Genomic DNA, 12,911 nt, shown 5'->3' with positions numbered 1-12,911 from the left:
CGTTACGGGCAGAGGCGACACATGGTAGTAAAGCTTCTACTATCAGAAGGTCAGAAGGATGGGCACTAAAGAGTTCTTTATTAAAGGACTGGGGGGGAGATGTATTATAGCGGCACTTATTGTGCCGCTATAACGCATCCTGCTTTGCTTCTTTACTAAGGTAAAGCAGGAAGCACTAACTATTAGATGTATCTATGATAACTCCCCCCTCCGCCGATCCCCATGAGAGCTGTCTTCCGGCCGGCTCCACTGAGCGTGCGCTTGATCTCACAAGTATCGCTAAATTTCCGTGTTCAGCCCTGGAGTCGGCAGCCACAGCAGCAGTGACAGCGCTGTCCCTGCTTTGGGGATAGGGCATCACCAAGCTGCAGCTGTCGATATCAATAGCTGCAGCGGGCAGAACGGTCAGGCGAACCGTTCATACATTGTCCTGCCCATCGGTGCTGCTATCTTGTAGATAGCATCGCCGATAATGACAATTACCGCCCAGCCCCCCCATTAATACATGGGGGAGAGACGCTATCGGCATAAATGAATGGATGTCATGTGCTTACACTGGGGAGGGTGAGTTGTGAGACTAGGGAAATAATTGGTTGCAATGAAAGATTGGTTGGAGCTGATAAACTGACTGAAATGTCTGAAGGAGGAATGAAAATCTATCTGAACTTCCAAATAAATGAAGAAGAGGACTACATGTTTATATGTAAGCTGCTATGTGATCCAGGTCAACTCCAGTAGTGTTAGTGTGTAGGGGAGATCTATTAGACAAAAATAATGGTACCCCAAACTAGAGCTGAGTGGTTTGGTTTTGACTCTGTTTTTTTAGTGCGGGTTTGGATTTATAGCCAATAAGATGCCGTTTTTGAGATCTGGACATAGCTGAATAAAACCGAACCGCTCATCTCTACTCCAAACCCAATTAGACAGATAAAACACGGTACGATAAAAATGCACGATATCTATCCTATCATTATCGTTCATATCGTGCTTTTTTTTTTGTGCCTTCCAACCCACAAACGACCAGCGATGCCATGCATGCAGGCCAACCTGGTCGCTATCGACCAGGTTACATAGAGACCCGCCATCGTTGGTGGTGTGCTGGATGATCGATATCGATTATTCAGCACAGCGGGAAGGTGCAGGGATATCGTTATCGCTGACAATCGTCCCGTGTGTATGCACCATTAGTTACCTGTTGGATTAACATATATGTATATTCTGTACTAGCATTACTGTACCTGCAAATTTGTCCTGCTACTCTTCTGGTGATTTTGTACTAAAATATAAATTTATACGGTCACATCCCACAAGTGTCCACAGGTAGATTAGGATCACTTGACCGTTTTCTTCAGATTCATTATTCTCCTTGCAAATGATTCTTGTGGAGATTTATCAAAGATTGGAGATAGCTAAAGAGAGATAAAGTACCAACCAATCAGCTCCTAACTTGTTTTCCTAGCTCAGTCTATAAAATTACAGAAGCTGATTCGTTGGTACTTTATATCTCTCCACCTTATCTCTATCCTAGGCTTGATAAATCTCTCCCTCTGTGAGGACTCCGTTCATGTGGATAAAGTGGTTGGTGGCCAAGGCATTGAGGACCTACTGATTGCAGTCCAACAGGCTTTGCACATGATGGATGTGGAGTAGTTACAGGAGAAAAGAAAGGCTTTATTTTTTCCCTTCTCCGATTAGTTGTTCGAATTGGTATGGGTCTGATAGGAGTTCCTTATACCATGTCATTTTCCAGTGGCTTACCCTTTACCATTTGGGGAAATGACAAATAAGGAACAGATGCCATGGGTGGATGTTGTGATTCCAGGAACAGCCTCTCTTAAATATGGAACAGACCGAAAATACGAAAGCATTTTCAACTCAAGTTCGTTGCTCAGACCGAATCTGTCTTCAGCATGGGCTCAATGAACAAATGGTCTGAGCTTCTCGTAGATGTGCTTACAATTGGACCATCTTAGGTCCTAGTTTCTGGCCTTAGAGCAGATCAGAGTCTTTGAAGTTGTCAGGCGAGTACTTTGGCTCAGGTCTTGGACAGTAGACTTAGAGATCCTTGGAGGCATTGCCATTTGACGCAAAGGTTCAGTTTGAAGAAGGCAACTTTTTTTCTCCTGGCGAGGGCTTTCACATATAAGGGACATACAAATGTTCCAAATGCACTTATCCTCAAATAATTCAGAAAACCCTGTTGGGTGCAGTACGGTCTGTTGGACTTAGTTGCATTTTGCAGCTTTTTCTAAAAATATGTGTCTTAGGGCCTGATTCTGACGCAGATGTTTACGTCTTTTGCAGCAAAAGTTGCTACAAAACCTTTACCTGGTGTGGAAGCATGTGTCCTAATGTGTTTCTACACCAGGGAAGGGCTCACAGACGTTGAATTACTGTCCATCGGTCGCACCATCAAAACTTGCACCAGCCCTGTGGTAGGTGCAGTTCCTCCATCTGAGTACGGCCTCCTATGTGAATGGTGTACGCAACAGCTTTCAGCGACACTCCCATAAGGTGCTACATCTCCATGCGTCTTAATAGCCATCTCCCAGTCACCGCCTAGGAATGCCCCATACATTTTTAATACACTTCCTAATGCATGCGTCTGAAATCGATACTGCGACTACCACGAACACAATCGGGACACATGTGCGGTGCAACTTAGACACATGGGAAGAAGACATCGCCCTTCATGTGCTAATTAATACGCAAAATGTAGGAAATAGTAAAGGAACTTTGCTCCTTAACTTGCTAATAGTGTACTAAGGGCCATAGTTGTATGCTAATGCTATTGCACCTGCGATCCTGTACGCAGCTGCTATGCGAAAATATGCAAATTTCGCAGACACCGAGGATTGTTTTTAGACACCCATCTGCAGCTTTGCAAATCCACTCATCTGTGTCCAAAGACGCAGCATTGGACACAGATCCTACGACTATCTGTCTTCAGAGTAACTCTATGGTCTGGGAACTGAGACGGCAGCAACATTTTTCTTGTGTATAGGATCGTAGTCGTAGGATTGGACACGCCCCCAAACCTGTCGCGACACGCCTGCGTTCTTTGCCATCCACAAACACTCCCTGACTGTCACTCACACTGAAAGTAAATAGTTGGTGCAAGAGACTACGGTATTGTGCCTTGACACATGAATCGAGCGGCTCAGACACATTTGCAGATTGTCGCTCAACTGCTTAAAATCGTAATAGCACACAACTCTGAGCTCGGGCCCTAAGTGCTGTACTTAGTAATAAAAAAAAAAAAAAAAGTTGTCGTAGATTAATTGCTATAGCATATTAAGCATGGTGCGAGTCACTCTTACTATTAGAGATGTGCAGGCTCGGATTCATTTGGATTTTCCCGCCAAATTAGGATTTTCCCCGACGGGTTTTCCCACCAAAAATGTCATTTTTCGTGGACAAATATCATCTTTCATAGACTTTTGTCCATGAAAGATGACGTTTTGCCTCTTTCTGAGACGCAAAATTTGGCGGGAAAAATCCAAATTTAGCGGGAAAATCCAAACTCATCCGAGCCTGCACATCTCTACTTACTATATATACCAGTGACTCACGTACATATCGTTATACTTTATCTGCTACTTTCCTTAATAACAAAAAAATACTAACCCAAAGTACATTACATAGTACACTATTGGCAAAATAAGATGCAAAAGTACTCAACCATGGGAATCTGTACCCGTAGTGGAGCTTCTAAATCAAAACCAGACAGAACGTGTATCAGGGTATACCCATGCACAAAAATCATAAATGCAAACTTGAATTGGCACAACCAAATACACTGGCGCGGAGTCTAAGACCCCCACTGCATCAGGGATCCCCGCGAGAGGATGTGGACTTTACTCTGTGAGGACCCAGTGCGGTGCAGGTCCAATGGGCAGGTCCAATGTTGCTGACGACGCGCGGGAGCACGCATCGTCAGCGATGTAGCGGGTACACACTGGCCGATGTAGACGATAACATCTAGTGTGCACCCGGCTTTAGGGTTGTAATTATTTGGTAACCAAGTTTTAAGGTTGATTTAAAATAGTTTCATAAATATTTTAGTATTGGTGTAAATTGGTTTTCTTACTTTTGATATGACTGTCATAATTGGGTTTATAAAGGTTGAAAGACCATGTTGAATTCAAAGTTGCAGGTGTTGATGTTTTGAAATAGACTGTAAACATATTACACAATGTAATTAAAAACGAGAACACTTCTAGTAGCAGTTACATGTATGTACAATTCCACGTACTGTAACAGAACTTTCCATATTATTTTTGTATGCTTTTGTTTTGAGTGGCCTCCTGTTCAGAGAAAAACACTATACTGTATATATGCCTTTGTTCTGTTTTGTCAGTGTCTGAAAATGATACTTTTCTTATTGTCTTTAGCAAAACCTCATAGGACATAGTTGCAAACGAGTTTTCCCTATCTCAGATGCATTTATAAGTCAGTTACTTGCAGCTAGTCACTGGTCCCTATTGTTCCTCCTCACCATCTTGGTCCTTACATGTAGCAGACCTCGGCTGGCAACTTGGCTGTCTCCTCCACAGTTACCCACAAGATGCTAAGTCTGCTGTCCGACCTTGCCCTAATGTCTCTCTCCCTTTCCTTCTAGATTAAAGGAGAAGGGGGGGCTGGGCTGCACACCTTAAGTTTAAACATAAGACTTGCAGTGCCATGCAGAAATAAGAAAATGCAGGCGCGCACTCTAAGCACTAAAGGCACGTATCCACTAGACGAGAAAAATGAGCCATTGAACGATTACAACATCGTTATCGTTCAATCGCTCATTAATCGTGCTGATAGATCTCGGCAACGACCAGCGATGCGTGTTCCCGCTGGTCGTTGTCGGCATCGCTCATCGCCCGAACAGGACGGTCAACCTGACAATATCATCAGGTTGAGCATGTTCGGGGATGAGGGATGGTGCTTGCACTGAACGTCATATCGTCCAGTGTGGGCAATGCACAGTATAATGAACAGTATAATGAACGATAACGATATGTGGATATGCGCCTTAAGAATACCAATAATCAAAATAATTATAATAAACGCTAAATACTAACATGGAATATAAATAAGGTTCTTTACATATGTTTGGCCAAAAATGTATGCCCACATACCACGTCAAGGTGATCCGCATTTTCTTTTTCTTCTTGATTACTCTCCTTCTAGATTGTAAGATCTCACAGACTGGGTCATCTACCCCCCATTGTCTCGTGAGTGCCAGCTCTCCATTCTCTTTGTACGTCCAATGCCTTATGCTGAATTCTTAAGTGTGCCATGCAATTTTGTCTAATGCCACCGGAAAAGAGGACCCGATCTGCTGAGTTGTACGCTGTGGATGGCTAGTTTGGAGCCCAAATACGCAGCTTTATCTGGCTAATTTGTTTAAAAAAATGACTATGCATGAATGCACAGCTATAATAACCTGTTCATACTTGCTAGAAAAATACTCCTAAAAGCAAAGTACATTATCCTAGCAAAGTACATTCATACCTAATATTTACTAATCCATAACAATGTTTTTCCATAGTTACTTAAAGTCATATAAGGCTTTTGTGGGGTTTTTTTTTTCTAGATTTACCTTATCTGAAACAAAGCAGTGAACATTTTATATACATTTTTAACTAGAAATGAATGAGTATTATTTATAACCAATGTGCATACATGTTTGCTTTGACACTGCTGTTCAGGTGGTGGCCCTTCTTTTGAATACTGCCCCTTACCTCTTGGTAAATGTCCTTTATGAATTTACAGTATAGTAAATACTAATTTTAGTTAGAAGGATCACCCTATTCATTGGCTGAGTGATAAACTTTAACATTGTTTACAGACATAGCGGATTGGAAGTATTAATAAATTAGCTGGAACTCTGCAGAATATTATCATAAGCCCAATTATCTAATTATCGCAGCTTTTTTGGAAGGCGTTATATTCTTTCATTTAAATTAGATATTTATATGATCTTTTTTAGACAAGCCATTTGTACTGGATCTTTACAATAGTGTTCATTCTAGGTCCGGCGCGGGGCAGAGCGCCGGACCATGAGAAAGGACACACCAGCCTTCGGCGTGCACGCCCGAGAAGGGGGCGTGGCCATGAGAAAAGGGGGGATGTTTTTAAGACGTGCCCCTTTTCATCACTCTTGGGGTCGTGCCCAGCACTTACAGACATGCTGGGATGCCCCCAAGCTCTCCGCAGGACGCTGCTGCCCACGGGTGGGGATGGCACCCGGCATGTTTTAACGGGGTGCAGACAGGGCACCGCCAAAAGGGCAGGGCGCATTCTGCCCTTTTGAAACAGCCTAGTGTGAACGCTATATAATGGTGTATTCAGAACTGGTGTTTTGTAACTTTTCTACACAATAATATCACTTATCTCTAAATAAGTTTAACTTAAGTTCTTCCTTAAGCTGAGTACACACCATACGACTGTGCAACCCAGCGATGTGGTGAGCAGTTCAATGATACATCGCTCACCATACACACCGCAATGCGCCGTACGACGGCTTAATACATCATTACATGCTGCATGTAACTATACCGCGACATTCAATGCATCGTCCCATCTGCCGTGCCGGACAGCTGATTAGACGATGCAAACAATGGATAAGGCATATACACTATATGATGTATACAATCTCTATTGTTTCGATCTGCGTCAGAATTATATATTGCATAACTTATAACCAGCTTATGTCGTATACTCAGTGGCTGGATTTGTTTGCAAATCATATTTCCCATTAAGTAAACATAAATAGAAAATGCATCCTTTTAACAAAGTGAAAAGGCCCCCATACACGGCACGATATAGGTGCTATATCGTGCCGTGTATGGGCACGATATCGTACCTGATATCGTGCTGCGCGTTCCCGCGGGATCGTTTATCGCATCCCCAGATCTTCCCGCAGGTTCATCTGATCTGAGATGCGATGTACGATCCCATTCAGATGGAGGAGGGGGGAGCCGGCATATCGTGCTGTCAGCGGGGACCGCACGATTGCCGGCGGTGACAGCACGATCCGTCTGCCGACGGATTGGCAGTCACCCTACACGGTGCATCGCACCGTGTATGGACACCTAAAGGCTCCTTATTGAAATCATGTGATGTGTGTGTTTGTTATGCTGGCCGAGTTTGTTTAAGTATGTTCCATAGTTTATCCAATGTGGCTCGTATTGTCCATTTCTGGCTCCAAATGACTGTTCATTGTCCTTGGTGCCCTACACAGAAACCCTAATGTGAATCGATAAATTGCTTTCTCACTCTCTTGTAGTTTCCTCAAACTTTGGAAATATGTATATAGTTGATAATTACAAATAGCTCTTTCTATTAAAGATTTATTTATCAGCAATGTTCTATAATTTAGGATACCAGACTGACTGAGTACATTTTAATTCCCTGTATTCCCTTCAATGTAGGGGTGATGGCACAAGGTGTGACTTCCATGGTAGGATCACCTGCAGCTGGAAATAATCCTTACAATCAGCAGGTAAATAGCAGCTATTCTCAGACTGTTTAATGTTTAGAATTGTACCACACACGTAAGTCATATCATTACTGCTGAGAGTTAGTTATGCTACACTCCGATAAATGTTATATTATTATATTGCTGGTAGGGAGAATAAATGACACCACTGTGTCTCATCAAAAACTTGTATTACAGAAACCAGCTTAATAACACCACTATATAATATGTGGTACTGAGATATAGCAAACATTATTACACCAGCCAGTTACATCACAGGCAATGAGAATTAACAATGCTATTATGTAGCTACAATTGTTGGAAAGAACAGTTTGATAAATATTATTACACAGACCAATTATGTCACAAGTGCTGGGAAGTAATTGTACAGTAAAGTTATGTCATTGGTCAGTGTAATAATGGTTATCAGCAATTTTACTGAGCATTAAAGATGTTGTAGGAAATATAAATTTTTTAATGTATTGTTTACATTTTTCATTTAAATAAAAGAAAGAACCTTGCGCTAATACAATAATAAAAAGCTAATTGATAATAAAATATAATAATTCAAGCAGCAAAGACTCTGTACTTGTGGTTGCACACAAACAAACACCTATAGGCCAGGTGTTCCACAATGACAACAGAAAAGATACCCTTGTGCTAATGAATAAAAGTAAGAACTAGTATAGAAAATGTCATAAATTTCAAAATATATAAACACATTTATTATATGTACATTAAAATATGTTTTTCATTGACCGGTCAACAAACAGCACGTTTAACACTAAAATAGCACATATAGATCAATATCTCAATAATATGCCAAATAATTCCTATGTTTGAAGAAACAATATAAACTCAGGATCCAAATATAATTAATAAAATTGTAGGAGGTGGATATACATATAAAAAAAGAGTGAAAAAGCCCCCATTGATGGTGCAAAACTAGTCAGAGGTTATCTGTGGACCCTAGGATTAAGTCTGTGTTACCCACACGTGTGCTGCTGTTGCCGGGAGCTCTGGAGACATGGACATTTACCTGGTATTGCCAGACGGGATCTGCTCAGCGGGGTGGAGGCAGAGACACATTGCTGCCCATTGAGGACACTCTAACCTGGCCAGCTACGAGCTTGGAGAATCCCCTGTCTAAAGCTGGCCACACACTAGACCAACTTACATCCAACCAGCCAACTTGTTGATTGGTTGGAATGAAAATCTGGTAATGTATGGGAGCAAATGATGATCAGCAATTTGCTCCTAAATGCCAGAAAACAGATGAAAATGGTCGTCAGACAAGTTTGAACAAATTGTTTAGATCAAACATTTAACAAACAACAGTTTTTGTTCATTTTCCGGCGTTTGGGAGCAAATTGCTGATTGTCATTTGCTTTCATTCCTTACCAGATTTTCATTCCAACCAATCAACAAGTTGGCTGGTTGGATGTAAGTTGGTCTAGTGTGTGGCCAGCTTAAGAGTCCCCTCCCCAGGACCTTTTTCCTCGACCAGTCTAGAGGGAACAAACGGATCACGCAAAGAGGAGACCTAATATTACTTTTGGCACAGGTCCCCATTAGAAACTGCTTGGAGATTTATATCAGACATTTGTCCTCAATTGATTGCAACATTTATCCACGCAGACTGAAATACTTTTGTTATGCAAAGAAAATAACAATTATCACAATTACCATGTGATTTTTAGTGTGGGCACAGTGATCTTTTGCTATTAATGTTTATATATAATATATCCACCTCCTACAATGTTATTATTAATTATATTTGGATCCTGAGTTTATATTGTTTCTTCAAACATATTAATTATTTTCCATATTATTGAGAGATTGATCTATATGTGCTATTTTGCTGTTAAATGTGCTGTTTGTTGACCTGTCAAAGAAAAACATATTTTAATGTACATATGATAATAAATGTTTTATATATTTTGAAATGTATGTCATTTTCTATACTAGTTCTTTTATTAATTAGCGCAATGGTATCTTTTCTGTTGTAATTTTTTATTTAATGTAGGTTGAATTGTCCAGTGACTGAACGGTTAAGGGAATTCTTATATTTAAGGGGATGGTGTATGTAGACGATACAACATAAAAACTATTTTGAGACATGTCCCGCCATTATTACTATATACAGCCATGGCCAAAAGTTTTGAGAATGACACAACTACTTGTATTGGTTTTCACAAAGTTTGCTGCTTCAGTGTTAGACCTTTTGTCAGATGTTACTATGGCATACTGAAGTAACATTACAAGCATTTCATAAGTGTCAAAGACTTTTATTGACAATTACATTAAGTTTATGCAAAGTGTCAATATTTGCAGTGTTGACCCTTCTTTTTCAAGACCTCTGCAATTCGCCCTGGAGTGCGGTACCTCAGTGTCGCAATTTTTGTCTAACAGCTAAATCTTGGAGCTCTCCATATACAGCAATTTAAACATTGACGTCCGCAGAATAAATTAAATCTATGTTGATGTGTTTATCAGCCCAAGTAATGCATCACACTGCACTGGCAGTACACAGATCCTGTTTTTATTCCCCCTCCCCCTTCAAAAATAAGAAGGGTTATCGGTATCCCTATTTAACATGAGATATTGCGATGTCACTGGCTATAAAACAGTCATGATACATTGATTATTATTCTCACACAGCTGCTTGTCCAGTGGTAAGCCAAATGTAATATGTACTGTTTATTTTCACCTTTTGTTAAAGTATAAATTCTGATGATGAAGTGATGCACATATAGGGCTCGATCTAATTAGGTGCAAATTACATGCGGCGTAAGTGCCAAATTACTTGTGGTTATGGTACCGCCGGACTTGCACATTTTTGTTCACAGCCCCATAGCAATGGTAACTCGCCCCCATCGCACCTAATTGGATCGAGCCTATATAGTAGTTGCATATTTTATCATGAACAGTCATTCTGATGTTGCATGTTTTGTGTTTTTAATTAATAGATGGGACTCCTAGTTCCACAAGGGCAGCAGGCACCACCGCCTTATCCAGGTCAGAATCAAGTTAGTCAGCCAGTCATGCAGCAGCCTTCAACCCCTGTGTTTGTGGCGCCCCCTCCCAGGACGCAGAGGGTACTTCATTCAGAAGCATACTTGAAATACATTGAAGGGTTAACAGCCGAGTCTAACTGCATCAGCAAATGGGACAAAACTCTTTCAGGTGAGCCGTGAGATCAGGACTCCTTTCCTGTCATACTCTATGCATTTTGGGATATATTTTGTACTGAAGTTATGTTATCTTTAAAGGTAATGCCATTTTCTATTTTCAATCACATATTCTTTTAATACTCTATACCAGGGATATTCAATATATGGTCCTTCAGCTGCTATGGAACTATACCTCCCAGCATGTCCTGCCAGTTTTGCTATTAGGGCATGCTAAAACGGTAGGGCATGCTGGGATGTGTAGTTCAACCGCAGCTGGAGTGTCGCTTGCTGAATAACCCTGCTCTATACTATGTAGTGGAAATAGACTATCTAGGCAAATTGTTTTTGCTAATTAGGCCAAACTCACCAACCAAACACTGTGTGTGGACGGCACATCATGTCTCTGTAGAGGTATGTAATTATAGTTATTTAACATCCCTCTCAGGTCACTTTTATGATAACATATAAAGTCTTCATCCATGACAGATTGAGCAGACATAGAGATTTTGAAAATTGTGCTCCTAAGCATGCTTTAATTATTTTACTGCCTTTTCTTTATTCAGCTAGAAGACGAGATGTCCATTTGTCGAAAGAACAGGAGAGTCGACTTCCTTCCCACTGGTTGAAGAGCAAAGGGGCCCACACAACCATGGCCAATGCGTTATGGCGTCTTCGAGATCTCATGCTTAGGGACACCTTAAATATTCGCCAGGCTTACAGCCTTGAAAATATGTAAACTTCTCACCATGGTTTCCGTTCATACCAAGATAATGAGTTTTGTGGAACAATTGATGTTTTTAGTGACTGGAGAGAACCAGGCAAATATTTTTTATTGCATTCTGTACATTGTAAGACCATTTTGATATAAGTACATTTTTAATAAGCTTATTTTGACTGTGTTGCTTTTTTGTTATATATTACGTTGATGTCAATACAGCATTTTTACATCTCTTCAGTTGTGTTTTTGGGGTTTAGTGTCAGGGATGCTCTTTGGAGGGTAGAAAGTCAGATACACTGTTTTTTATTGTTGTTGTGGATTAAGCTGTACCACACAATGCCATTATTTTAAATTAAATATTTTTGTCACTACACTCCGGTCTAGATCTTCTCTTTATGTACCTAGGAAAATGGTATTATATTGAACATATACGGACATCATTGTAAGATGTACATATTTAACTCTTCCCCACTCAACATCATTTCCTATTCTCTTTATTATTTCCCTTGATTTGGCTGCCCCAATAAAAGAAGTTAAATTATCATCGTCCCCTCCAGCAGTCTGTAGAGTGTACCCCACCCCAGGCACAGTCTACCGGATATAATGTTGGGCATTACCTGGGGAGGAGCAAGTAAAAAAGTAAAGAATCACATTAAAGCACTTAAAATTTATAAATTTATTAACAAGGAACAATAAGCTAATCATCAGCCAGGAGGATGACATACTATACGTAATCTGACTAATGCAGAGTTGGAAGCAAAAGGAGGAGAAAAAAAAAAAGGGCAGGCAAAAATAGCCTATTTCCACACTGAATGATACACATTTAAATGGCAGACATTTCTAGTTGCCAACAAGTGCCATGAAATGGATTAACAGATTGGTGCTTGGGAGCTCATTCAGACCCGCTCAGTAAGATGCATACTTTTGCTGCTGCCGATGGTATGCAGTGTGTATGTGTGCATACCTTAGCAAAAGATCACAATGCATTCGCTCGCTGCACATAGACAGCCCAGCAGAGTGAGTGACAGGGGAAGCAGTTTGTAGGTGGTAACACAGGGGCTGTCCATTAAAAACGGGGGAGTGGAGGTGCAAACGCAGGCGTGCCTGAGCATCTCAACGGCGTTTTAGAGGTGTGTATAATTATAAGACAGCATCATAGTAATAAGGAAACCATGTACCGTTAGTGCTTCCTGTGGAATGAGTTTGGTAAACACTGGACTAGAGCACAAATTCTCAAACTCTGTCCTCAGGACCCCAAACAGTGCATCTTTTGCAGGTCTCCTGACAGAATCACAAGTGAAATAATTAGCTCCACCTGTGGATCTTTTAAAATGTGTCAGTGAGTAATGACTACACCTGTGCACCTGCTGGGTGACCTGGAAAACATGACCTGTGTGGGGTCCTGAGGACCGAGTTTGAGAATCACTGGACTAGCGAATGATACTGGAAGGTTTGGAGGAGAGGTTGTATTAAGTGTGGCTTTTCTCTCCCTACAAATGAAAGGGACATATCACCGGATCCCTGCTTTTGATTTGAATGGGGTGAT

The 12,911-nt window shown here is 40.9% G+C and overlaps 1 protein-coding gene across 4 annotated transcripts in view; it reads left to right on the top strand.

Annotated features, from left to right (window-relative positions):
• Positions 1-11,738, top strand: part of PBRM1 (polybromo 1) — a 110,832-nt gene extending 99,094 nt beyond the window's left edge. For all 4 annotated transcript variants that reach the window (XM_088482460.1, XM_088482459.1, XM_088482461.1 and 1 more), the window contains 3 exons: positions 7,428-7,498; positions 10,444-10,660; positions 11,211-11,738. In XM_088482460.1, the coding sequence (XP_088338586.1) occupies positions 7,428-7,498; positions 10,444-10,660; positions 11,211-11,383 (461 nt within the window). In that variant the 3' untranslated portion in view covers positions 11,384-11,738. The remainder of the gene's footprint in view (positions 1-7,427; positions 7,499-10,443; positions 10,661-11,210) is intronic.
• The last annotated feature ends 1,173 nt before the right edge of the window (positions 11,739-12,911 follow it).

Source organism: Taudactylus pleione, unplaced genomic scaffold (genome assembly GCF_031769625.1).
Source record: "Taudactylus pleione unplaced genomic scaffold, aTauple2 ptg000289l, whole genome shotgun sequence".
In the NCBI taxonomy this organism is placed as follows: Eukaryota; Metazoa; Chordata; class Amphibia; order Anura; family Myobatrachidae; genus Taudactylus; species Taudactylus pleione.
The sequence above is the reverse complement of the archived record's forward strand: the minus strand, read 5'-3'. Positions and strand labels throughout refer to the sequence as shown.